This window comes from Rattus rattus, chromosome 7 (assembly GCF_011064425.1).
Source record: "Rattus rattus isolate New Zealand chromosome 7, Rrattus_CSIRO_v1, whole genome shotgun sequence".
In the NCBI taxonomy this organism is placed as follows: domain Eukaryota; kingdom Metazoa; phylum Chordata; class Mammalia; order Rodentia; family Muridae; genus Rattus; species Rattus rattus.
Genome location: NC_046160.1, coordinates 95363742 through 95389861, shown reverse-complemented (window position 1 = coordinate 95389861; position 26120 = coordinate 95363742). Strand labels below are relative to the sequence as shown.

Sequence of the window (26120 nt, the reverse complement as noted above, 5' to 3'; positions counted from 1 at the left end):
GCTCACCAGTCAGCACCCCCGTGTGTCATACAAACACTGATGGGTAAGTTCCAGGGAGTGGAGACTCACCTATCTGAGGATCCAGAAGCCAGTCCCGCCTTGGAGCTACTGTGGACCCCTGTCAGCCACCTCCCACATGGGTCTCACCATCCACTTCTCCAGGTTTTCTCAGGCTGGCTTACCTAGTGCAAGCTGGATTGATTTCGAGGGTCTTTTTAACTACACTAAGTCACAAAGCAAGGAGCTCTGCTGGGGTAGATACATGTCACTCCAAAACACTTCATCTCTGCTTAGGAAAATGCATGAAACAGAAATAAGATAGAAAGGTATGGCCTAGTAATTGTGAGCACTGGCCAGGGCTACCTAGATATGTCTGAAAGACATAACCCACAATAGGAGAGCAAGCACAAGGATAGATAACAGCACCCAATTGTACACTTCCACATATGTCCTTCCAACCTTCCCAAAATGGCACCAAGTAGTGAGAGCTTAGTCAGTCTCCACTTGGCAAAGAAACCTCTGGCTTAAAGAAGAAACCCAACGGAAAAGCATCTCAAGTTGAGAACACACAAAGTCCTGGCCTTGCCACCAGAAGACACACAGTGTGTCTTTCCCCAGTCACATGTGGCATGCCAGGGAAGAGAATGGGACCAGGGCAGGCCTGAGCAAGGCTGGAGGCAGGGCTGGGAAGGCCAGGTTGAATGAGATGAACATAAACCCTGTCTGTAGGGCCCAGAGCCCAGGTCTTTATGTGTCAGCCAAAATAGAATCAGCGCAGAGGACATCTCTGCCTGCTAGGACTGGCTCAAGCTCCATACCTCACAATTAGCCATAGTAATTAGGAGCAGAGACAGGGTGGACAGCGCGAATTCTTAGCTAAGCCCCTATCACTGATGAGCCCAGAGTTTATCCTCCCTTCCAGGACTCCTCTCCTTCCTCACCTTTTTTATTTTATATATATTTTAAGAGCAAAAAATTGCTTTAAAAAACCCATAAATAAACATTACAGGATTCAGGCTGATCTCACTTTCAGATTATTGACTTCAAGAGAAGGACACACTGAGAGAAGAGACAGAGGAGGAAGTGAAAAGTTCCTGAGTAACCAACACCTAAACACCTTTGAAAGTCATCTACAACCAGTGGGGCTGACCTTACTGTGGTGACAGAAAACAGGAAGTTCATGGAGGGGAAAGTAGATGGAGAGAAGGGGAAGGGGTTGCTGTCAAAGAGGGACTATATCATTCAAGGTTCTCCAAAACGCACACTCACACAAACACACACAGATACATACACACATATATACACACACACATACAAACATACACACACACACATGCACACACTTAAACACACACACAAGAGGGAGATTTTAAGGACTAGACTCATGAATTAGGGAGATGGCAAGTCTAAACTATGCAGGCAAGCCAGTTAGGTAGAAATGCAGATAAGCAAGACGAGGCAGCCTTGAGTCTCGGATCAATATGTCAAGCCTACAGCGTAAAGACACAGAGCAGGGATTCTCCAGCACAGTCTCCGGAATTCTTCTTAAGTCTTGGAACTGACTGCACACTGTGTAATCTGCCGTAGGTAAAAGCAACTGTGGATGCTCACATCACAACAGTTAGGTAGTGTTGGGCCTAACAACAGAGCCAGGTTGCCCAGCCAAATGGACACACTAAAGGAAGCATCGTAAGAACTTCAGGAAAGACGAAACAAATGCCTAGAAAAACTGAGGCGTCAGAAGCCAGATGTACACATCTGGACTCTCAACACAGGGCAGCTAAAGAAGAAAGATCAGGATAGGCCAGGGTAGGCTACATAATGAGCTCCTATCTCAAAAACACAAACAAAAAACCTGCAGACTGGAAGGATGCCCTGGCCAAGGATGTGGTCTCTCCAGATAAAGACGTACAGGAGCCTGATATAGCTGTCTCCTGACAGGTTCTGCCAGAGCCTGACGAATACAGAGGTGGATGCTCGACGCCAACCATTGAACTGAAAACAGGGTCCCCAATGGAGGAGTTAGAAAAAGGACTGAAGGAGCTGAAAGAGTTTGCAACCCATAAGAAGAATAAAAATATCAACCAACCAGACCCCCACCCCGACAGCTCCAGGGACTAAACCACGATCCTAAGAAAACACAGAGATGAACCTATGGCTCCATCCATATATGTAGCAGAGGATGGCCTTGTTGGGCATCAATGGGAGTAGAGGCCCTTGGTCCTGTCAAGGCTTGATGCCCCAGTGTAGGGGAATGTCAGGACAGGGAGGTGGGAGGGTAAGGGAGCACCCTCATAGAAGCAGGGAATGGGGATAACAGATTTCTGGAGGGGAAACCAGGAAAGAGGATAACATTTAAAATGTAAATAAAATAATATCCAATAAAAGAAAAAAAGACCTAGTGGTTCTTTAAAGGAGCCTTTTTGGCCTCCTGAGAGAGTTGCTTATGTTGTTGCAATAGACAATAAGAGACAGGCAGTGGGGTACTAACAGGGCTGGGGACAGTGTCCTGAAAGAGGAAGACCCAACACAAGACTGGGTGACAAAACATTCAAGGGCTCGGGAGGATGCTAGAAAAGTGCTGGGGACTGCAGTGAGCCAAGACTATGAAAGGGATATGTACCTTATTCTGATAGCATATTAGGCTCTGAGAAGGCCAGGAAACTTCTGAGAATAACATGATCCATTAAGCAGAACTAACCACGATGTGTCAGCCTATCCTCATTCAAACTATCTCTGAGGGCTCCTCATTGGAATGAGGCCAAGGAGCAAAATGGCAGCTGCTGAGATTCTGTGCCTTTGTACTCTGACTCTACCAACTGTAAGTGCTTATGGGTTAGGGCTTCACCACCTTCTTCCTGCCCACCACTTCACCACCCCCATCTCTGGTTTGCATCTCCTGCAGAGAACCATGGACTCTCATGGAGAAAGAATCCATGAAGGGTATTTAGTCCAAGAATTTTATTCTACCCAACGCTCCAGAGATGGGGTCCATGCACAGCAGAGTAAGCGCCAGCCGGTGAGTATGAGACTGCAAGGACTGGAACGAGAGTCTCTGACCCCAGCTCATCCTGAGAAATGCTACACTTAACCCTCAGCCCCTTGAGACTGCATTTTCCCAAGAGGGTAAGCATCAATAAAGGGTGACTCAGCTTGGGAAAACGAGAGGCGCTTGCTTATACTCATTGCAAAAGGAATCATCTTTCTGGGCCAAGAATATTAAGGAAAACACTGGCCTTGTGTCAACAACAACGACCTTGAAACCTCTTCAAATACCTCCTGGCCATCTCGTCTCTTATCAAAAATGAATAAAATGCTAACCGATAACCCACAATAACAAACCATACATTTTTTAAAATAGCTTTCTAAGTAGTCACATGAAGTTCCAGAGGCGTTGTAAGGAATGATGCACTTCTCACTGCAGGTTTCTCCAGGTCTGAGAACACAGAGGTGTCTGGTACTGGGGCTACCCCAGGGGGGCCCAGTGCCTGAGAATTTGTGAATGCAGGAGAAGTGTCTGGGCTTTATGGCCCTGACTTTACTGTTGGTTGAAAAGACTGGTGTGAGAACTGGAGGTGTGGTGCTGAGGGGAGGGCCAGCTAGAGTCATAATCTTTAGGAATGATTTACAGAACATCACTGAGCCACCCTTCTGTTTATGCAGCCACATGGAGTTTTGGCACCTATGGCTTCAAGTCATTTATTTAAATGAATAGGTTATTTTTCTTACTGGGGACGTTGTAATTTTTTCAAGAGGGGCTAAGTGCCCCCCACCAGAGGATAATTTTTCCAAGAACCTTTCACCCTTGGGTTTTCCATCACCTCTGTCAGTGAGGGCCACTTGGCCAGAGCCTTGTGACTTGGAGTCATCTGTGTGGCTCTGAGAACCCCACAGAGAGGGAGAGTCCACAGAGCTACTGCTCCAAGCTCCCTTCAGAACAAAAGGCTGGCCATTGACTAAGAAAAGGAAAGGCCCAGGGGAGAGACCTGCAGGGGCAAGGAACAAGCAAAAAGCCACCTACTAACAGAATAAAGTCATCCTCTGGTTTTTTCAAACCAGGATAGATAGAAGTGGGGAATCAAAAACAGAATTTGTACCGATTTAATAAAGACATCTCTTCAATTGCAATAGTTTTTTCATCCTGTCTTAAAAAAAAAAAAAAAAAAAAAAAAACCTTTCTCTGGAAAACATGCCACGAATGGAAGTGAAAAATGACGTCATCCCTCATTCCAACTCGAGAGGGACTTTAGAGAATGCTCTGGAGGACGTGCCCTATCCCATGAGCCAACTAGTTAAGAAAGGATCACCTTCAGCTCTGTCCCAGAGGGAGACATTTGGATGCTGTATAATCTCAACTGGAGTTCCCCCAAACCGGAAGGAACTTGAAGAGTTCAGATGGAATGCTCCAGGAACAGGAGACAGGGTCGAGGAGACCTGGGCTTCCAAAGCCCTGCGACTGAAGCAGTGATGTGTCCATCACTCCAACTCCTGCACACTTCACCCACGGAGCTTACACAGTAGACTTCACAGCAGTCAGAAGAGAGGCGGTGTGGCGCGGTAGTCACAAGCATAGTCTTTGGGTTCCTCCCACTTAGCTCTTGATCTTGGGTCATCTCAAAGTTCCTTACCTGTACAAGCAGATAGACCCTACACATGCCCCACAAGGGATTTATGGTAAGAGGAGACTTAAGTTGGAGGTCAGTGGTAAGGCACTCACTTGGTATGTGTAAGGCATTGATTTAGAAACCTGACACCACAGAGTAAATAAATGGACAACATTTACCCTGGTGCTGAAGTAAAGTGGACAGTGGGAGCTGCTGTTAAAATTAACTAGTCTACGGTGGCAGTGTCCTCAATTCCATGTGGACTGTCCCAATCTTCTTATTCCTATGTTTAAGTTGGCTCCTCGATTGGCCTGTAAAGGCTGACCAAGGACCAGGTTATGGGAGCAGCCTCCCCCAGTACACAATAAAGGGCACATAGTTGAGAGAAAATTTATATGTATCTCTCTAGTTCTCTATTCAGATATCTTAATGAATCTGTCTGCTTTTTACAATAACTTCCAGAACGTCCAAAAAAAGAAAAAAAATTCATTGACAAACCGCTTGTGCCTACTGTAGTGGAGCACGTCATTGACCCTGCTCTTGGGACACCACGACTCAAAGGCCAGCCCTTCCTTACATGCTCCCTGCGTTGTTCCCCACTGTCTCAGGCTTAGTGCCTCATAACTTCTGTTGGGCTTAGAGCCCTGCACGAGCGCTCGACAGCTGGACTCTTGTTTTCTCATAGCAAAGTCAGTGGTGGTGCAGGAAGCCCCCCTCCCACCCGTGCTTCTGTCTCTACAGAAGCCCACACACCTGAAGTTAGACGGGAGCAGGGATACCGTCCCACACTTAGCTACAAAGTCGCTGGAAGCTGAGCACCAGGAAGAGGCAGAGCCAAAGGCAAGCATTTCCCTTGTACCTCATACTTCTTTTTGGTTGGTTGGTTGGTTTTTTTAGAAAGCGTTTACTGTTTTGTTTTAATCAAACAAAATATTTCATCAAGTTACCCAGGTAAATCCAGGTAGTAGAAATACATAACATATGTATTTCTTCACAAGGTTTCAAATCGGTTTTATAAATATATATATATGTATATATATATGTATATATATATGTATGTATGTATGTATGTATGTATGTATGTATGTATCACTTCCACTTTCTGTACTGAAGAACTCAGTATAAAAAATAAGCTTTGTGGTGCTGAGGTAACATTAGGATCTTCATCCAACAACACAAGAAATTACAGAGGATATCCCAGTGAAGACTCTAAATATGAAGACTGTGTATGTTTCTGTCTTGCCAGCAACTGCAGATGGCTAACAGTTATCAGTATGCCCTCAGCCACCCTGCCCCTGAATCTAACCATTTCCTTACACACACACACACACACACACACACACACACACACACACACTCAGGCTCAGTGAAGATATCTCCTTTTGGCATGTGTCTAATATGCTGTTCGAACCCGTGTTTCAAATGGAATTGACTGACTTGAGACCTCGCATAATGTTCACAGTCAACTTAAACACCTATGCAGGGCCTCATAATTCTTTGGGGCACTGTTATGTGGCCCACGAGCCACAGCTGGCTTTCTGTGCCTCTGACGTTCCATCTTCGGGCAGAACTAACATCCCAAATACCCAGTGCTGGCTAAGGGCAGCTCTCCCCCAGGGATAAACGCACCATTAGGATGAAGCGTCATGGGTGAAGAGGAATAAGGAAATAGTACAGCCATCCTGTGTAAATAGATTCTCTACAGAACCTAAAATGGCCAAGCATGGCTCACCATGGTCTGCAGTGGTAAACACCCACTTCCCACACAGGCAGATGCTCAGCTCTTGGGGAGAGGTGGGGGATTTCTTCTGGGATGGATTGCCCCCAATTTAGCACATAAACATCTTTTCTTTCAACCTCCCTCATCCCAAAGTATCATTGGCTCACAGCCACACATCTTGACTGACTCATGCCACAAAGCTGAGAGACTGGGAGATACTTCACCGTAGTTCTGCAGTGGCAGGTACCAGGAAACCGTACCCTGGCTTCTTCCCAGCTTTGTCTGGGTAATCTCATTGACCCTACCTGCAGGCTCTGTACCAGAAGGTCCAAAATATAGAAAATTCAACTTCAAGCAACAGAAGAAGAAAGGATACAGACAAAGGGGAAAGATGAAAGTGAGCTTGCTTTTAATTCGTCAAAATTAAGTATACCTTTGCTCCCTCCCGTCAGAATACTAATACCGTATTGTGGTGATAAACTTCACACCCTGCTTACTTGCAAAGTCATTTTTACACACATGAAGGAGGCTCTCAGGCTAATGTCAAGTTCATCACTGACTTTCAGAACCTTGGAATAGTCAATTACAGCACCTAGGCAGGCTCCTTGATGGCAGCTTAACAACTGAGGACAAAAGGAACATAGTGGGCCCTGGTTTTGCTATGGAACATCACTGCACATGAAACCCACTTCTAGAAACAAGACTTTTACAGGTAGAGGAAGTCCCAGAGGCTGAATCCTTTGGCCACATGCCTCCCATCCCATCACTACAAGCAGACAGTGGGGTGACAGAGTAAGGTAACCAAGAAAGCCAATGTTAGAGCAAAGTAAAACTGGACTATAGGTTTCTCTCTGAGGCCTACAAATAACAATCACCTTTCCTCTCAGCAAAGGCTAAAGACACAGAAAAAGGGCACAGCCTTTGTTGCCAGGGTGATGCCGTGGGAAGAACCATATGGCCTCATCTTAATTTTATTGGTCATTATTGACCGGGCATCTCCATGAGCTCAAAGGGCAGATAGTCTAAAAGGCCAGTTACACAGTGTGTTTTCATATAGATATTTTAAACGCACACAAGCCTGGGCCAGTCCTAGTTGCTAATGCTGGTAGATTACTCATTCTTCCTCCCAATCACGTCATGTGTGAGATTCCAGGTGGCTGTGGGATATTTGCTTACAAGGCTACCACTGGTTTCCTTGCAAGCTGTTTATTTTTCCAGCCTCAGGTCATTACATCAGCCCACGGTTTCCAGTTGGGCAAAGAGTAGAGACTTGTGGGGGTGGGGATCCAGCCAGAAGGTGTCGTTGCCTCCGTGACCCCAAGCCCCAGTGACAGCAGCTATTCCAGAAGAAACTTCCTGCGTGGAAAAGCAATCTCAACCGTGGCCAGTGGCCCAGAAGCCTGCCTAGAAGAACAACGTTGCACCCAAATGAGTAAGGGCAAGAATACCGTCAACCTACATACCTATGACATGTGTCTGGGCCTTGGGCAAACACAGACTCTCTCGTGCAAAAAGAAATGGGACTCTTGTTTCATTGCAAAATGTCAAAGAAATGTGTTTCCACTTCAGGTCCCTACCGGCTCTATCTCCAAGGAGCAGAATGACCATGAGGTGCTTCATCCACAGATACACACATGCTGGTCATTGAGGTGGGGAGAAAGAGGGTTAGGACTTAAATCATGGGGCCAGGTTCTAGGGCCCTCTTGCAGTCCTTGATTATACCAAGAAAGAGTTTTGTAGGAAAGACAAGGAGAAAGGAAAGGAAAAGATATGGATACAGAAACAAAAGTAGAGGGTAGTCTAGGCTCCCAGGGCAAAGGGAAGCATGTTGGAGCCCTGGAGCATCCCCATGGCACACAAAGAGCATGGCGACCACGTCCATGGCCCTCGTTCCTAAGATCTGCACTTGCTCAGAAGAGGAAGCACAGTGTTTTGCCAAAGAGAAACAAAAAGACGCATATCGCAAAGAGACATAAGAGACATAAAGTATCTTCATATAGTCAGCTTAGAACCAGGGGACGGAATGAAGGGTTAGATAAAGGCTAATTCTTGTTATCTTATCTCTTTACTTTCTTCTATAAATAGAGATGGCTTTAACGTATTTTAAATGCTAGGTATTTTAAAGAAATGTCATGACACCTAACTCTGGATTTAAAAAAATAAAGAAAGAAATTCAGCAGGAGTTTATATTTCCTTGACTCTGGCCACACTCCTCTAGGACATCCTGCTCCCAAGTTCTGGGGTGTCAGCTGACCAGGAACACCATCTTCCCAGATACAGAAAGTTCTCCTGGAGCCATGGGTGCTTGTAAAAGAGACATATGAGGGAGGTGGTCAGAAAGAAGAGGACCAGAAAGGCAAACCCGAATATGCTGAACTTCCCAAGTACTCAGAAGGCCACAGCAGCCATGGGAACACATGGTAAAGCTCTCCAGAAAGGCCCAGAACTTCCAGCAGGGGAGAAGACTGGAGACAACGTCTGCGGGCGAGTGTGTGTCATGTATTGCACAACTTCAGGCGCCCAATGGAACCTTTCCAACATCAACAGTCCCCAAGCCAGAAAACAAACCTGGCGTCACAGGGTCTGAGTGTGAAAAAAGGATGTTTGGGGTGTAAAAGAAACTGGAATTGCTTTTTTTTTGTCTTGTGAGAGAAGCCTGAGAAGATGAGCTCTCATCAGGCATAGTCCACAGAGTCTGACTCCAACCTCCAACCTAAAGTTCACCTCAACCCAGAGTCTTCCACCAAAGTCTAACGAAATGCCGTCTCAGGTGTTTAACTCTAATGTTCCAGTCCTCACTGAAAGCCGACTGACCAGACTTACATTCTCGTCAAAGGATGCCTAACTCATCATTAACTGAGTATGTCAACATGTAAGAATGGGCTAGCACGGTGCAAAAAAGGGGCATCCCACCAAAGCAACTTTGCTTTGTTATTTTAAAATCATTTACAGCAAACCTAGGTGCCCAGAAATACGAGCCTAAAACTGAAGCCACGCAAAATGTTAAGCGGCAGTAGCCTCATTTTACATAAATGAGAAGAAGACTCAGAGTTTGACTGGCTGCCCCAGGCAGGGAGAGCCAGTCTTGGAAACCAGGCCCGCACATCTGTCTGATTTCGAAGCCCACGCTTTGACCAGTATGAGACCTGTGTGTAAAAGATTCCCTGCCTCGCTGCCTGAAAATCCAGACCCCGTGATGCTTCCTTGACAACCAGCTGCAAGAGCGTGCACCAGAACAGGTAAGACTTGGGAGTGGCGAGAAAACGCAGTCCTGTGAGCGGCTCCAGGAGCCCCTGTGATGGTGTAGGTTTGCCCGGAACATAAGGCAGCATCTCAGGAGCCACAACTCCTACTTCTGCTCGGTCTGTGAAGGGGCCAAAAGACGGGTGAGACAATCCCCATGCATATACCTCCCACTCACGCCATATTCAGTTGTGTACGCCAGGGCACAGAAAACTTCCTTTGTGAAAGATCATGAAGTAAATATTTTAAGTTTCACAAGCCATAAGAGCTCTGGGACAGCTGTCCAAACTTATTCTTGTAGATGAGAATGGCCATAAACAACACACACAAACACACATGAATGACTGTGACTGTGTCCTAATAAAACTTTATTTGCAAAGACAGTCAGGTGGTCTGGCCACTTGTTATGCGCTATATAATAGAACCGTGTCTTTCATACCTGATTCCATCAATAAGATTAACAGGTATCAGCCAGTACGGCCAGGGAATATTCTAGTCTGCTGAGCGAATACTAAAACATCAAAGACTAATAGTTTTCTTTGATCAATTTCTTCTAAAGAAGAGTTAGATCTCCTGCAACTATCCTGTCCTATATACTGACCTTATAGGGTCAACAGCTATGAAAAATAACGGCGGCTGAATCACTGCAACAAGAAGATGCTTGTACTTGCATAGAAACCATTCCTCAACATGACCCTATCATGATACAATAGAAAACTACATAAACCATTAGGGGTGACAGTCAGAGCTTGACACCATCACTTTATTACAGCCCAGAAAGACAGGTGCCACTAGCTTCCTCTAGTCTAGCCACAATAAGCACTGTCATTGGTTAAAGTGTGGTGGCACGCATCTGTAATCTTAGAACTCAGGAAGTTGAGGTAAAAGGACTTTGAGCTCCTGGCTACTCCAGGCTATATATATCAGGACACTATCTCAAAAGTCAAGGGCTGTAGACACAGATCAATAGTAGAATGCCTGCATAGCATGCACGGGTCATAGCATGCATAGCACCCAAAACCGAAATACCATCATGCTATTGTTATCAACAATGTAAATAATAATAATAATAATAATAATAATGATGATGATGATGATGATGATGATAATAAATGCACCTACAATTCATTATTTAGGCAGGCGTCAGTCAAGAAACACATAGACTTTAATTTAGTGAACCTTTTGAGGGACAGACCATGAACCCACTCTACAGTTAAGAAATGACTTTTATTTAACTAAAGTGTGTCTGAGTTATTTAACTAACTCAGTGTGTCTTAGAATCAGGATATGCGCCTAGATTTTGCCAATTCCAAAGCCTGTGCTTGAACTGATGTGCTATTCTGTTATAGTCTAGTCCAAGAGGGTTCACAGCCTCCTTTCTGTCCCCATCCCACACTCGCATCTCACATCAAGCAGTAAGTCAGTCACACACTGAAAGCCAGCCATTGTGTTATAGACGCACCTCTGTCTCCCTGGACTGTACCTTCCATGCTGCCACCTCCAATACAGAGCTGGCACACAAGCAAAGCAGAGGTGCCAACGACAGCACACCCACTCACTGATCAATGGTCACACAAAACTCTGCCTGTTCATTTAAGGTAGGAATCCTTTGTTCATAATCTTTGCCACCAGTAAGGGAGTATAGGGCTACATTAAACTCAGCCTACAACATAAATTCTGCCAAGTGATATTTCTCATGATGGTATCTTAAGTGAAAGTACGAGTCTCCCTGCCAATGACCAACTCTGGTTTGCTATGACATTTCCTGCTGGTAAATATCAATGGCCAGAGAACTTGGTTGAGTTTGACCTTTGTTGGCATCAAATACTGTTTCAAGTAAATCCTACGAATGTGACTACTCTTCAAAATTCATCACCCGTACCATCACCATCCCCAGACCTCCAAAGGTCAGCTCAGGAGGGGCGTGACAACAAGCAGTTCTAAACTCTCAAAACAGAGGAACTAAGTCTGTTGAGCTTGAAGTCCAACTTCCCTATGCCCAGTCTGCTTCTTTCAAATTCCCCTGCATGGCGTTCAGAAAGGCAGTCCAAATAGTAAAGCATATTAACAAATGTTGTCATCCAAACAGATCAACTGCTCATAGATGTTGATTCTGGCAGAAGAAAGTAAAAACTGCAAGGGGCTAACTAATTCATCTGACCTCCTTATGTTGGAGCTATAGAAAATGAGCATAATACTGATTAAATGGCTCCGTAAAGCTTGACTGAATGGCACAACCCCAGCACTCAGGAGGCTGAGGAGGAACGGTGCTGGCTTGAGACTGGCTTGGGCTAAATAATGAGGCTGTCTCAGAAAAGGAATCAGGTGGGAAACAGAAGAGGAAGAAGTAGAAGGGTGAGGGTGGAGTGAGAGGAAGAGGAAAGGAAGGCAGTTGGGAGAGGAAAAAAGGAAGTAGAAGAAAACAAGCCCACATGATGAGAAGTCACAGAGCAGCTAGGGTACATCGAGGGACAGAGGGTTGAATTCATATAGAATTCAAGATTATTTACCTGAATTTCTTACATTGGTGTTATTCAATTTGGAGTCTTTGATTACCAAGTGCTTAATCCATAAGGTAGGGGCTGTGATTTCTAGAAAAAACAAGAGAGAGAGAGAATGTGTGTGCACATGTAGGCAAAGAATACAACACAGAATGTAACCCAGATTTGTAATAAGCCTTTTAGAAGCCTAAGCATCCAAGCTTCCACTATCTCCCTCTTGGCATATCAACCCCATCCGAGTGCCAACGCCCTCTCTCTTCCTTGTGACGGAAGTGCCTCTGCCCATCAGCTTTTAAGAGACAACCAGGGCATCCTGTGCTGGGATCCAGAGTGGTCAGAATCCAGAGGCACCAAGCCACTCCATCAAGGAATAAAAATATTATCCCAGGAGGTGAGGAACGGGGCCAAGCCAAGTCCCTCTCAGCTGCTTCCCCGGGAGAAGATTTAAAGGGGATAAATCAACAAAGAAATGCCAAACACACCACAGAGACCATTTTAGAGGAAACAGCTGAACCACAGCAGATCCAGCCTGCAGAGCCCCTGCTCCGTGTGGGGAAGAAGGGACTGAGTTGTGCCCTTGCCACAGTCAGGTGGAACACACGCCAAGCACCTTCATGTAGGGCACCCCAGGGTAGCTGCAGGCTCGCAGGAGGCCGAGGGTGTGGAAATCCTGTGGGATCACCCGAACATGCTATGCAGTAACCAGATACTTGACAGCACCAGGATGGTCCCCCCAGATGACAGCATCTCTATCCTCTACCTAAAGCCCTAGGACCCACACTATCTAATGACAAAGGTGGATCACAGAGACGTGCCCCCTTTCAGTTCTCACTGAGCTGTGCCTGCACCAGGAGCATTCCTAGCCATGGGCTATGGCTTCGCTTAGGTTCTCTGTTCCTCTGGCTCGTGATCCAGGCGCACTCAGCAGAGTACTGGTAAAATCTTGCCCTACGATGTGTTCTGAAAGTCAACTTCATTGTCAAGCTTTCTGGAAACCTTACACTCGGCTCACTGGGATCTAAAGCACTCGGTAAAGTCCCCACAGAATAGAAGCCCAGATGCTTCAGCTTGAGCAGAGGCCTGGCTTCTGTGCCCCAGCTCCTCCAACCCATTCCCCTTGCCTCCTGGGACTCCTGACCTTGACTGGGTCACTGTCTACTATTTCCCTTACCTAGAGTGCTTCTCCCAAATGTCTTAAGTCAAGTCCCCCAAATCCCCGTGCCCTAGCCCAGCCAGCCCCACTTGCCAATCTCTTTCTCCTACTTCTCTAATAGTGGCCCAAACCGTCCCCTCCTTGCTCCTGGCCAGTCCTCGATGTCTGGAATACCCTGATTCCTTCCTTCTCCCCAAAAGCTCTTCGCCAAGAGAACAATGACGACTCTTTCTTCCATAAATGGAGACCAGAGGCAGAGAACCCAGCTCCTGAAGCACTCTCGTGGTTGCCATAGGAGCACAGACAGACATTAAAATACCTTCTCCTTATCCCGCAGGGACCCCACAGCACTCTAGGCACAGAGCACATTGTAAGTGCTGAGTCACTTGCTGAAGAGGTGTCCCCAGTCTCACCGCCTTCCCCACCATGACTCCCTGGTCTTGGCAGCTGGGAGGGTCTGTCTAAACAGTGTTTTTGTTGGACGTTGGGCTACAGGCAGGGAGCCTGAGAAGAACAGAGGGCCATTCCAGAAGTAGAAAGTGTGTACCAATTACTTGGAGGCTTCACATTTTTTAAAGGTTAGGACAGCCCAGTTTGCACTGGGAAATTTTGAAATTAAAACCAAAATATTAATAATAATATTAATAATAATAATAATAATAATGGAACTTAAACAAACATGTAAGGCTAATACCTTGCCCAATTCTGAACATGAGTAGAGAGAATAAGATTAGGAACTAATATAGTGGACTTACCATCTCCATCGAACACAGGCTGGGTCTCCATCGTGGGCGTGGGTTTAGAGCCATCATCTGAATTGAGGGTTAAAAAGAAACGAAAGGAGACTACCATTATTGAGGTAAATACTATCTACTCTCAGAACTGTTGAATGGTTGGGGTTTGTACAAGGCCAAAGAAAAAGGGAGAGGAAGAAGGGAGAGACAGAGAAGGAAAGCAGAGCCAGACAGAGACAACGATAATCCAGGTATGGGCTCATCCCAGGGACTCCCAAGGAGCTAGGTCTCATGGCAATGGAGGTCCCTTTCTCATAAACCTGAGGAAACTGTAGTCCTCTCCCAGCCCATCTCCCCACCCCACAGCAGAATAGGGCAGGAAGCTGCTCCCCCAGAGGCCCTGAGACTAGATTAGAGGTCCCCAGTCTAGGTAGTTTGGGTTAACACTGGCAGCCATATGGCATGAAACCTTGACGTCTTCACTTCTCTCCTGTGTCCAGTACAAGGTAAAAGCAGTTTAGAACTTTCCCAACGGCCCTGGTTAGCGTAGACCAGGGTGCTGCTCCGGTCCAGACTCCTAGCTGTCTCTCCATCCTTGCCCCCCACCCCTCTCCAGCACCCTGTAGAAAATCAGCATCCCTGTGAGCATTTACACCGTGAAACAGTGCACTCTGAAATTCCCAGCAGCAGGATAGTGAGGACGATGGGAAACAACCTGGGAAGATGCTGAGGTCACCCAGGCCTGGCTTTGATGTTTCTCTCACAGCTGATGAGAGCAGGGTGCTCCAGGTAACAAAGTCCTGGGGTTTATCACTCAGGACCCTTGGCACTTCTTGGTGCAAGAACGTCCATGCACCAGGAGTTAGGACAGACTTTGTTTATTTACCTGCCAGGGCCTGCTTTCACCAAGGCTCAAGACCCCCAGCTTAGAGGAGCATTTTGCAAGTTTTCATTGTTGCCCATTTAAAGAGTACTTTTAGACAATTTTCTCCAGTCACTGCCTAAGAAAATTTTAGCAGGGAGATGAACATAAACACTCCTCTACTGTGTACACCCATTTGTACTATGTAAGTGAAAAGAGTTCGATTTTCTCAATCCCCGAGAAGCCATTCCGCTACCACCACCACCCTTAGTAAAGAAGAAGGGAGTTATCTTTGTCCATCTTGAGAATAGTTTAGAGATTTTTCTTTGTCTTCTCCTCTATGGGGGGGGGGAGGGAGAAAGGTTGAGAGCTATTGTTTCCGCCAGTTTGATAATTACACACCATTGCGCTCCTCCCAAGACCCCCCAGAGATCATTTGGAATGAAGCACTGTCTTCCCTGAGCATTAACTATTTATAGAGAAGGCTAGCTCTCAGATAACCTGAGAGACACCAATCAGACCACCAGTAGTAACAGGTCCCCCCCTTCCGGGCTCTAGTACCGTCAGAGATTCCCCTGCATTTTATCAGGGAAGGGAGAGAAAACAACTCTGATCTCTTGCTAGTGTCAACCCTCAGAGACCCACATCCTCCCCGGATACTGAGGCCAGCAGTCTGACAGTGCTTGACACCTGACCCTGTATCACTGCCATGTGCTGACACCAAGACCCAATTCTCACTGGGGCCAGAGCCATCCCAGACTATCCAACAATCGTTCCAAGGAATGAGACAGCAGAAAGATGCTTAAATACAGTGTGCTGAACATCTTCTCTGCCTCAAGCTGAAACTCTAATGGGTACCTTTTGATGCCAAACCATGTGAGCTTGATTTGGAAGTCACTGAGGGAGAATAAACACCAAACAGAGCCACACAATGTCATGTTTTAAAAGAGCATCCCTTCCCCGACTCTAATAACGCCTCTTTCCAATGAGTTCAACGAGCCCCTGAACAGTCTCCTGGCACTGCAATGCACATTGGGTCTGGTCACTTCTGCCAGATGCAGAGGTCTGTGTGAATAGTTCAGGTCAGCTTCGGTGCACTCAGCCACGTCCTCACGGGGTGGCTTCGCTTTAGGAGCCCTCGAGAGCCAACAGAGGAGAAGCAAGAGGTCAACCGTGAGAGCCCAAACCCAACAGCTCAGGGAATAGTTCATATTTGATGTAGACATTAAAATGTCTATATGAGAGCTACCTCTCGCTCTGGAGCTAGATAGCTAAAAATAGTCTGCCTTTCTCTCCTGGCATCCAGATGAAAGCCTGGGCTGGCCACCTGGTCTACCGATCAGCACAGGTCTGTGGAGAGCACGGAGGTCTTCCTGGGGAAGATCTGCACTTGTGGCGGTTGGGGAGCCCCATGGATTGCTCAGACATAGGCACGGAAGCCCACGGGGCATGAAGCGGAGGCAGAGGGCTGAGTCTTCCTGATGAGTAGGGTCACTGAGGGTGAAGAGATACAGCTGCTCTGGACAGGGAGTCTTCCGATGGAAAGCTTTATGAGGTGAGAAAAGTCAAGGTACCCTGCTGCCAGGAGCCACCTGTGAAATCCAGCACACCCCAAAGCCAGGAAGCCAAGCCAAATCCAACGAGCCCTCTAACCATCATCTCCGGGCGCCTGGGCACCTGGCTCCTGACCCACCAAATACGAACTTTTTTTTTAATAAACATAGGTCCAAGGCTTGGGTCCAAGGTCCACAGCAGTTCTGCTTCCTGACAAACCTTGGAGAAGCACCAGGCCACACACTGGGCCCTGGATTCTACATGTTCTGTTGGCTTCCTGATTCCTAGTGGGACCTCACACTGGCTCCCTTTTATATCCATGCATTGCCTGGCCTAAACCCTTCGATTTATTTCTCTGGGTAGCATTATCCTCTGGAAACAAGATGCCTGCACCCCAAGCTGCAGGACACGGGCACTCCGTGGATGTGGGTAACTCTAACACACTCCTAAAGAAGCCATTTTCTCTGGGAGTCCTAACTGTCTTATTCAAATGACTTACTTTTAAGACTGAATTTATGAAATTAAGTTGTTATCAATGTTTTAAAATTAGATAAACCATACAATTCAATAAGATGACAACCTTATTTTAAAACTAGGGAGAATATTTTAATAAGCATCTCACACACATATACACTCAAAATATAGAAATCATATTCAATGCCACTCACCATTAGGGAAGACACATGGAGGATGAACATAGTGCTTCTTGCCTGTGATCCCAGCATTTGTCAGGTAGAGGCAGGAGGAATTCTGCAAGTTCAAGACTAGCCTGTGCTGCTTAGTGAGTTTCAGACCAGTCGGGACTACACAACGAGTTCCTATCTCAAACAAACCAAAACCCCAGGAGATACTACTAAGGACTCACAAGAATGGCTAAAATAGAAGACAGATAATACCAAGTGTTGGCAAGGGTGTGAAGAAAGTGGAACCCTCTCTTCACTGTTACCGGAACTATAAAACTAGCAGCACTTTGAAGACTAATTTGGCAATTTCATTTTAAAAAAATAAATGTACATTAAGCTTTCAACTCCCAAATTCCACTCCTAGGAACTTATGAAGGAGAAATAAAAACATAGACTCAGAAAGACATATACACAAATGTAACAGCATGGCTCAAATATAGTGACTTCTAATTTGGACTTTTATGTGTATTGTGCGTATTTGGAAGAGCAAGACACAGGAATGCCACGGTACCTAAGAAGAAGTCAATTTACAGGTCCAGTCTCTCCTCTACCAGGGAATTTCAGGGGTTGAACTTGGGTTGTAGTTTTTATGGCAAGCCCCTTAACCTACTGAGCCATCTCACCAACCCAAAAAGCCCCAGAGCTTTAAGTAATCCAAATGTCTATCAGCTGATAAACAGATAATTAAATGTCCATATAGAGGAATACTAGTTAGTCAGGAACAAATAACTGAAACACAAAAATATACACCTGACACCCTTCAGAAATGTACTAATGGAAGACAGATGTGACTGTTGCCTATAATAGCACCACGTTTATACAGCACAGATTTACAAAAGTAAGTGTACTGGGAGCCAACCTGCTCCGTGGGTTCTGAGGCAGAGGTTGAGAGAGAAGAACTGTCAATAGCCTAAAAGTTCTATGAGGAGGTGATGGAATTTCTCTCTGGTAATAGTTGTATGACTCTAGAAATTTGCTAAATTCATTGGATTTTACATCTACAATGAGTGAGGTTGTTTGTTTTTCTAGTGTGTGAGTTACATTTCAATAAAGGCTCTTTGAACTAAAATGAGGGAGTGCCAAAGTCACTAACAAAAAAATACAAAGAAAAAAAAAAAAACCACCCAGCAGTGGCAGCTAGGTTACTGCAGAAGGGGTTAATTTGGAGAGCGAGAACTTGTCCATAGATTTTAGAGAAAAGTATATCCGAGCCTCACTTATGCTTATGATAATTTCATGCCTGGGGCTTACTCTGGGTGATTTTCTTTCTCAAATAGTAAGATTTTCTTTCTCCTTAACACCCAAATACTCTTCTAGACTACGGGGGAAAGAACATTGTGGGAAGGAAGGTTTCAAAGATTATAAATTTCTTATAGGAAAGGAGAAAAATACGTATATGAAAATAAAACAAATAAAAGGCAAATGAGGGAGTTTCTCAAGCGCAAGGCTAAGATAAGCAATCATAATCCCAATTGTCGTCGTTTGTGATGCTTCGTCTCTGGCTGGTGGTTTTCTTCCTCTTGCTGCAACACTGGCCAGAGAAGAGGAAGCCATCAGGCAGATGAAAGACTGAGTCTCAGGGCCAGTGCGGCCTCAGAGGCAGTGAGCAGCTTTGGAAACTGCCCAGCCCCTGATACATTTGACTCTCCAAGGTTGCCCAGCCCCCAGCCATGCCTTGCCCTTGCAGGTGCGGCCCCTGCATGGGCTCCGGGAGCTTAAAGACAGTGGGTGTGTGTGTGTGACAGCACAGAGAAGGCCTGGCCCACGCACAGACAGCTGGAAGTCACTTCGACCCCCGATGACACTGTTCAAAGCCTCCTCTGTTTGGCTTTTTGATTTCTGATTGACATTCGCTGGCCAGGGGAGATAAATGCTGGGCTGAGGACAATGTTGATCCGCTCTGACTATTTATTCTCAAGGAAAGACTTTTCAGAATAACAAACAAAACAAAACAAAACCCCCAAAACATTGGTGTGCTTAAGGGGCTGAATAGAGCCCAAGAGATCCAGGGAAGCAGGCTGGCCCTTTGAAGGGGCTGGCAAGTCCATTGAGGAGTTAATTGTCTGGGTGTACAATGAGTTTATTCTGACCACATACAAAGAGCTTTCTCTTCCCGGTCCTTCAAAAGCAAGTGTGTCAAAGGGGCCGGAGGAGGAATCTGTATTGATGGCATCTCTTGGGGTTTTCTGAGGTGGAGTGTGAGCCTTAAGAAAATAAATAAATAAATAAATAAATAAATAATAAATAAATAAATAATAACCAGTGGTCCCTACCCCCAGCCTGAGATTTAGAAGGTTCCTCAACAAGCCCAAACTCCCTCCGATTCTTGACTTCATCTCAAACCACATCAGCCACCGTGATCCTCCCTTACATTCTTTGATGACATCACTTTCCATTTTTCTTGGGAATAAACCGATACCTGATAGAACTACGACGCTCTTGCTTTTGAAGGGACCAGATTTATGTGATTCAAGGTTAGTTACGGAAGTCCGGGACTTCTTTGAGAAATCCTGTTGGCAAAAATCTCTTAAGAAGCTGGCCGGGGTCACCCCCAGGAGGATGGAATGCTTGCTGACCCCAGCATCTCCTGAGAGGCTCGTTCCTAAGCAAGAGGTCCATGTTTCGCAGCTGTTTTTCCCTCCTGCATACTTCCTCTTCGACGTAAGAACGAGCGCAAAGCTGGCTTTTGCACTTTCCCCACATCCTCAAGTCATGCATTCCTCTGAGTAAGAGTAACAACCCAAGGCCAGCTAGGAATGCAGATGGGGGACAGACAACAAGGAAGAGAAGCTGAAGAGGAAAAGAGGAGGGGGAGGAAGAGGAGGAGGAAGATAAAGCAAGAGGCACCTGTAGCACGTGACTCCGTTGAAGACTGGATTCACACAGAACTCAACGAACTTCTTAAAAACACTTTATTGTGGAAAGTTGTGCTTAAGTTTACACAAATATAATGTCATATTCCACTTTATACAGGGGACTTTACCGTGGGCAAGGAACAGCACTGGTAGAGTGCTTGCCTTGCGTCACAAGCCCTGAATTTGATCCCGAGCAAGGCATAAACCAACTCTGCTTGTATTGTATACACTCATAATCCTAGCACTTGGGAGGGAAGGGCAGAAAGATCAGAAGTTCAAAGCCAGCCTAGAATACATAGGGTAGATCTAGAAACAACACCTGTCCCGTGGATATCGACAAATGACTATAATTATATATGTTCAAAAGAATCAAAATCAAAATCAGGAAGCTGATATGGGCCCCATCCATCTTACCCAGTCCCCAGCAATTTCACACACACACACCTGCTTATGTGTGTACAGCTCTGAATTATCTTACCCATGTACAGGTTCACGTCACATCATCGTCATACAGAACTACCCCATCTCCACAGAGGCTGCCATGGGTTTCCTCTTTATGGTCACGCCTTCCCTCTCCTCCACCCTACCCTCACCTGGCAACTCCTCGCTTGCCCTCTACCTCTATAATCTTGCCATTTCTAGGATGTTGTATGATTGGGATTGTGTAGCATCTAATCTTTTGGAATAGGGGTGTGTGTGTGTGTGTGTGTGTGTGTGTGTGTGTGTGTGTGTGTGTGTGTGTGTACATATGTGTGCATGCATGCGAGCTTTGCACAATTCTCTTGAGACCTTCCCAAGTTCCGGCATATCCTGCTGAGTATCATCTGCGGTACAGGTGGGACACAGGTCCTGTCAATTGCTGAAGGACATTTGGGTTGTCCCGATTTTGACATTATAGATGAAGCTGCTATATATTGCATATGGGTGATTTGTATGGCTGTCTTCATTTCCTTAAAATAATGTTCAGGAATATAATTGATAAATTCAGGTTAAGGATGCACTTTGATTTTCTTTAACAGAAACTTCCATCCAGGCACGGTGGGTCACATCCCTAATGCCAGCACTTAGAGGCTAGAGCCATAGAGCCAAGAGTTTAAGATCCAGCCCTAGTGACACAGACTGTCAAAGGAATGAAGGAGAGACGGGGGAGGGGGAGAGGTAGGGAGATGGGAGAGGAAGTGGAGGAGGAGGGGGATTTCCAAAGTACATCCCATCATGGCTGTGCTATTTAAATCCTCCCCAGCGGTGTATGAGGGATGGGGCGTCTCTGCCACCTCACCAACGTTTAGTACGGAGACTATTTTTAACCCCCCTCCATCGTGACAGCTCACCACGGTCTCCAATGGAGACCTATACCGTCAAACATCTTCCATGAGCTTCTTGCCCTCTGTAGACCAGCTTTGATGAAGTGTCTATGTATGCAGGTAGGTGGAGTAATTTTTATCTGTTTTAAGTTAATTAAAAGTTGTTAATTTAAAGTTGTTCTAACTGTTGAGTCTATGGAGCTGTTTGTATGTTCTAGACACGAGTCCTATGTCCAGCAGATATTTCATAAATATTCCCTGGTGTCTGTAGTGGTAAAAATGTTCACAAGGACTCTTTTAAAAGTTATAACAGCTTTTACATTCTACTGTGTGGACTATGATCCAGTACGGGTTGTTTCATAAAGCATGGCATTGAGGTTGGGGTTTTAAGAATTTTCTACTTATTTTTCTGTTTGTTTAATTTTATATTATTTTTAATTAGGCATGTGTGAAGGTGTCTGTGTCGGACAGGTGTCCACAGAGGCCAGAAGGCAGCGTCTGATCTGCTGGGGTTGGAATTGGAGCTCTGGGTGTTAGGGGGTGCCTGACGTGAATGCTGGAAACTGAACTCGGGTCCTCTGGAAGAGCAGCCAGCACTCCTAACTGCGGGACCACCTCTCCAGCCCCTGTTTTTCTACTGCGTTTGGTCTGTGGATGCCGGTTGCTACAGAACCCCTGGCTGAGGTGGGGGCTGTCCTTCCTGTGCTGTATTTCCTTTGTCTCTGTATCAGACATCTATTCTGGTGTGAATGTTTCTGGGTTCTCTCTTCTCTGTTGACTTAGGTTTATCTGTCCTTCCTCCAACACCTCACTGTCTTAATAGTCACAGCTTTATGTCTTAAAACAGATAAAAATTACTCCACCTACCTTTTCTCTTTTAAGAAGTATTTTAGCTACTCTGTGTGTCGCCTCTGTGCAGAAATCTGACAATAAACAGTCCTAAATCTCATATCTATCTTCCCACAGGTACAGAATCAGTGCAGTGAGACCTGGGAATGATGAGTCATCCACTCATGCAAGTGGAGCTAAGGAATAAAAAAATGGCCCTGAGACACATCCAGGTCCACAGCCTCATCCTGGGCTGTCTCAGAGCTGGTGTTCTCCACTCTGAACTTAACTCAGAACAATGAGCAAGCAGCCTTATCCCCATCTGCCTGGAAGCTCTGAGTTCTCTCGCCCGCACGTCAAAGTCTCTGACTGATCACCCAAAGGGTTAAGAATTTCCCAGAAGTCCACACTCATTCCAGGCAGCCTCTATCAGGGTCTTTCCTCAGAGGCCCTGACAAAAGCAGCGACGATGGCCAGAACTGTTTGGAATACCACCCACCTCTCCTTCCATACAGAAGGGACACGTTCTAAGAGTCTAGAAACTGTTGGTCCCCGAAAGGTCCACATCCACTTGAAGATTACCTTCCTCCCAAAAGGCTGAAGACCTAATGGTCCCAATGGGGATGAGCCCCACAAAACAAGGCTGGGGTTCTCACCATTTTCACTCAAGACTACAGCCTCAGTAGTTATAACCAACAGGAGCCTGGGGAGTTCCAGAATAAACATTTACCCAACAAAAAAAGTCTACATAGAACACAGACAGTCACTAATATCAGCAGGGACTCAAATGCTCATTTGATTAAGAAGCCCTCCCAGCTCCGCAAGTCCTATGATCTCTGCTCACTTATAGCACAGGTTAAAGTCAGAGGCTTGAGGGCGATGCTGCATGTGTAGGTTGGCCCTGAACAGCCAGCCTGGTACCTCTCAGGCAGGCTCAGGGCACTGAGCACACCTCCTTCAGGGATGCTCACTGCCCTTGCCCCCCCGCTTCGAGGCCAAGGTCGGAGGCTGCAGAGTGCCTCTCTCTTACCTGGAGTACCTGCCACCTGTCACCCCTGCCCTAAGCTACCCACCAGTACATTCGATCCACCTCCTGAAGGGCACAGCTCCCAGCCTGGCATCCGTCTGCAGACCAGACTGACTCCACAAGATCCTCTAAATATAGAGACATGGACAGGGACGTTGGGGAAATGAAAGTGACTCACTCCTTACTCAAGGCTCAGTGTAGAACAGCCAGCAAGGGATTAAAAAGAACTCTCCACCCATTAAAGGTGAGTTGGACTTGGAAGCTCTGCCCTATTCTGAGACGGGCCTGACAAATGCAGACGCTCCCGAAGGAAACCTTAGGGCGGACTATGTCCGTGGTTTTGTTTCTTTCTCACTTGCTTTAAACAACAAACTCTCAGACCTCTTACAGGAAGATGAGAAAATTTCAGAAAACTTCCTCTGATGACCCTTGCCTTTCAATGGCTGTTTGTCACAGCGTCAGCCGCAGGACTCTGTGACTCTGAGCTATTAAGAGGGAAACCAAAACAGCTCTCCATGTGCTCTCTGGGTTCCTCCCATCCACAGTTCTTTACCACTCTCCAGTCTCCTCAGGGAGGTTGAGAATTGTCGTTCTGGTACCTCACGATGGGGGAGAGGGGTGTACAATCAAGCAGCAAGGAGTGCCTCCCCCACCCCCCATGTCTTATCCTGCAAGCTCACCTAGAGTTCTTTACATTCCAGCCACAAAAGAAATGGGTCAGGAAAGCCCACGGCCCGCCTCCACACAGGCTGCTCCAGATCAGTCAGTCTGGAAGCACAGCCTGCTGTCCAGCCCTTTCCCTTCACATCCGTGAAAGCCCCAAATCAGTCCCTCTCCCAGCCCCTGCAGCCTCCAGCTGTTTTAGCAGTAGAGCCTCAGAGCTAGAGGGACTGCCGGGGTCCTCTTCCTTTCTTCAGATATGCCTCTGTGGCATCAATAAAACACATGTGGGTGCAGGTGTGCACCACCCCCATGTATACCCCCCACCCCCATCTGTCTTCAAGGACCAGAGGAGAAGAGGAGGGGGCAGCAGAATGGGATTGCCCCAGATCAATGGATATTTGAAACTCAAACACATGGCCCAGGCCCTACACTGCGCGTGTTAATTACCACACATGTGCCCATAAAGGAGTCCGTTAAACACAAGAGGCACAAAGAACAGAGCAAAGAGAAGACATTCCTGGGGATTAAGTAAATAGTCTGAAGTTGTGACCCTCCTCCCCTCCTGGAGCACTCGCATCTGGGGAAGATAACAGTGGCCCCCCCTCCCCCCTTCTTCCCTCAGGCCCCACACCTGTGAACCCAGAACCAAAGCATCGCAGGCCCCTAGCCTAGCCGAGCGGCGGTGACCTGCTGCTGCCTGGCTGCCCTCGCTCATGCTATCTCTCTGGCTGTCCACCCCCAGCTCCCTGCCCTCTGCCTTTCTCCTCCTCTCCTTCCAAGGCCTAATTCCTGGCCGGCGACCAGCCTCTGAGCAGTCGCACAATGCATCTTTTCATTCCTTGTAGGCAGAGAGAGCTGATCCTTCCCGGCCCCATCATCGGGGCACGTTCAAGAAGGCAAGAGAGTTTGAGGAAGAGAGAAACTGGGTTCCATCCCTGCCTTGCACCCACATCCCGGCACTCATAGACCTGTGGCTCTGCCTTCTCTGCAATCATACCCCTCGCACTCCCAGGGGCCACACCAACATAATTGCTCTGGCCAGCCCCAACTCCTGAGCCATGCCTTGTGGGAGAAGCCACACGTGGGCATGAGCTCAGACAAGGGGCCTTTGTGCTGTCCCACCTGCTGCCCCGCAGAGCGCATTCCATTCTTCCACTCGGCTGAAAGAGGAACCTCTGGGCCGACACAGGATATTACGAATGCCCTCTCACACCCTGTCCCCATTCAAACCCCGGCTTCCTAGGCAGGTGTGGCTTCAAGTGGCCCTTCCTACAGGTGGCCCAGTCTTCCTTTCTCTATATTCTTAAGGCAGACAAAGAAATGATCCTATAACTAAACTGATCCTCTAAGTGGAGGGGAAATGAGAGCCCTGCGTAGGGTTCAGATCCCCAGGGTGGAGTGAGAGTTGGCGCACACCGCCCCGCCACCCACCACTTGCCCCGTTCTTTGCCTCCACTGGACCCCACAGGAAGAAGTAAACCAGCCACAGGGCAGGAAGCAAAGACCTGGGCGCTGACCATAATGGCACCATCTAGGGCAGTGGCTCTCAACCTGTGGGTCGAGACCCCTTTGGAGGGTCACATCTCATATATCCTACATATCAGATATTTACATTACAATTCATAGCAACAGTAAAATTACAGATATGAAGTAGCAATGAAAAGAATTTTATGGTTGGGGTCACCACGAGGGACAGCATTAGGAAGTCTGAGAACCACTGATCTAGAGGGAAGCTTCCTTACCAGCATCACTATGGAGGAGTCGGGCTCCTGAGCCCTCCTTTATCCAGGTCTGCTGGCTGCTCCTGGTCTGAGAGGGAGCAAAGGGTGTTCCCTGCTATCTACTGTAAATGGCGTCTGCAGTTCACCTGTCCTTTCCCAGCTGGTTTAGTAGAAGCCAGGACGACCATGAGCTATCTGCTGTTGTTATCCATGGGGTACAAGACCACAGCAGCAGGAGAATCCTGCGCTATCCAGTTAAGAATGCAAAACCGCCAGATTTTCTGGGCAGCAAGCTTTATGAGTTCCCTGTGTCCCCCATTCCTCTTGAGGAGAAGGATTGCTTTCGATGGGTGGTCAGCTTCGCGTGACTGTCCACTGTTTTTCTCTGCCATGAGGTCCTCACACCCAGAAGAGAAGAGGCTCCCGAAGCATTGATCAAGCAAAGTGAAAGCAGCTCCTATTCCCAAACCCTCCAGGCACACTGCCAGGGACAGCCCTGGCGAAGTCAGGCTTCCACAGAGGCGTCCCTGCTCCCATCCCTACTCTCCACCATAACGTGCATCGCCAGCTCCGGGAAGGATGTGAAAGGCACCTCCTCCCTTCTTCCCACCTTCCTTCTTCAGAAGCCACCTGCAGGGCCGCTGTTCTAGTCCATGCTCAGACCCTTC

General features: G+C 46.9%; 1 protein-coding gene across 1 annotated transcript in view; it reads right to left on the bottom strand.

Moving 5' to 3' along the window:
- Smoc1 (SPARC related modular calcium binding 1) overlaps positions 1-26120 on the bottom strand; it is a 194771-nt gene that overhangs the window by 56391 nt on the left and 112260 nt on the right. Inside the window, exons 6-7 of the mRNA XM_032908057.1 lie at positions 13977-14033; positions 12078-12158 (exon numbers count right to left, since the gene is read on the bottom strand). Of these exons, the coding sequence (XP_032763948.1) occupies positions 12078-12158; positions 13977-14033 (138 nt within the window). The remainder of the gene's footprint in view (positions 1-12077; positions 12159-13976; positions 14034-26120) is intronic.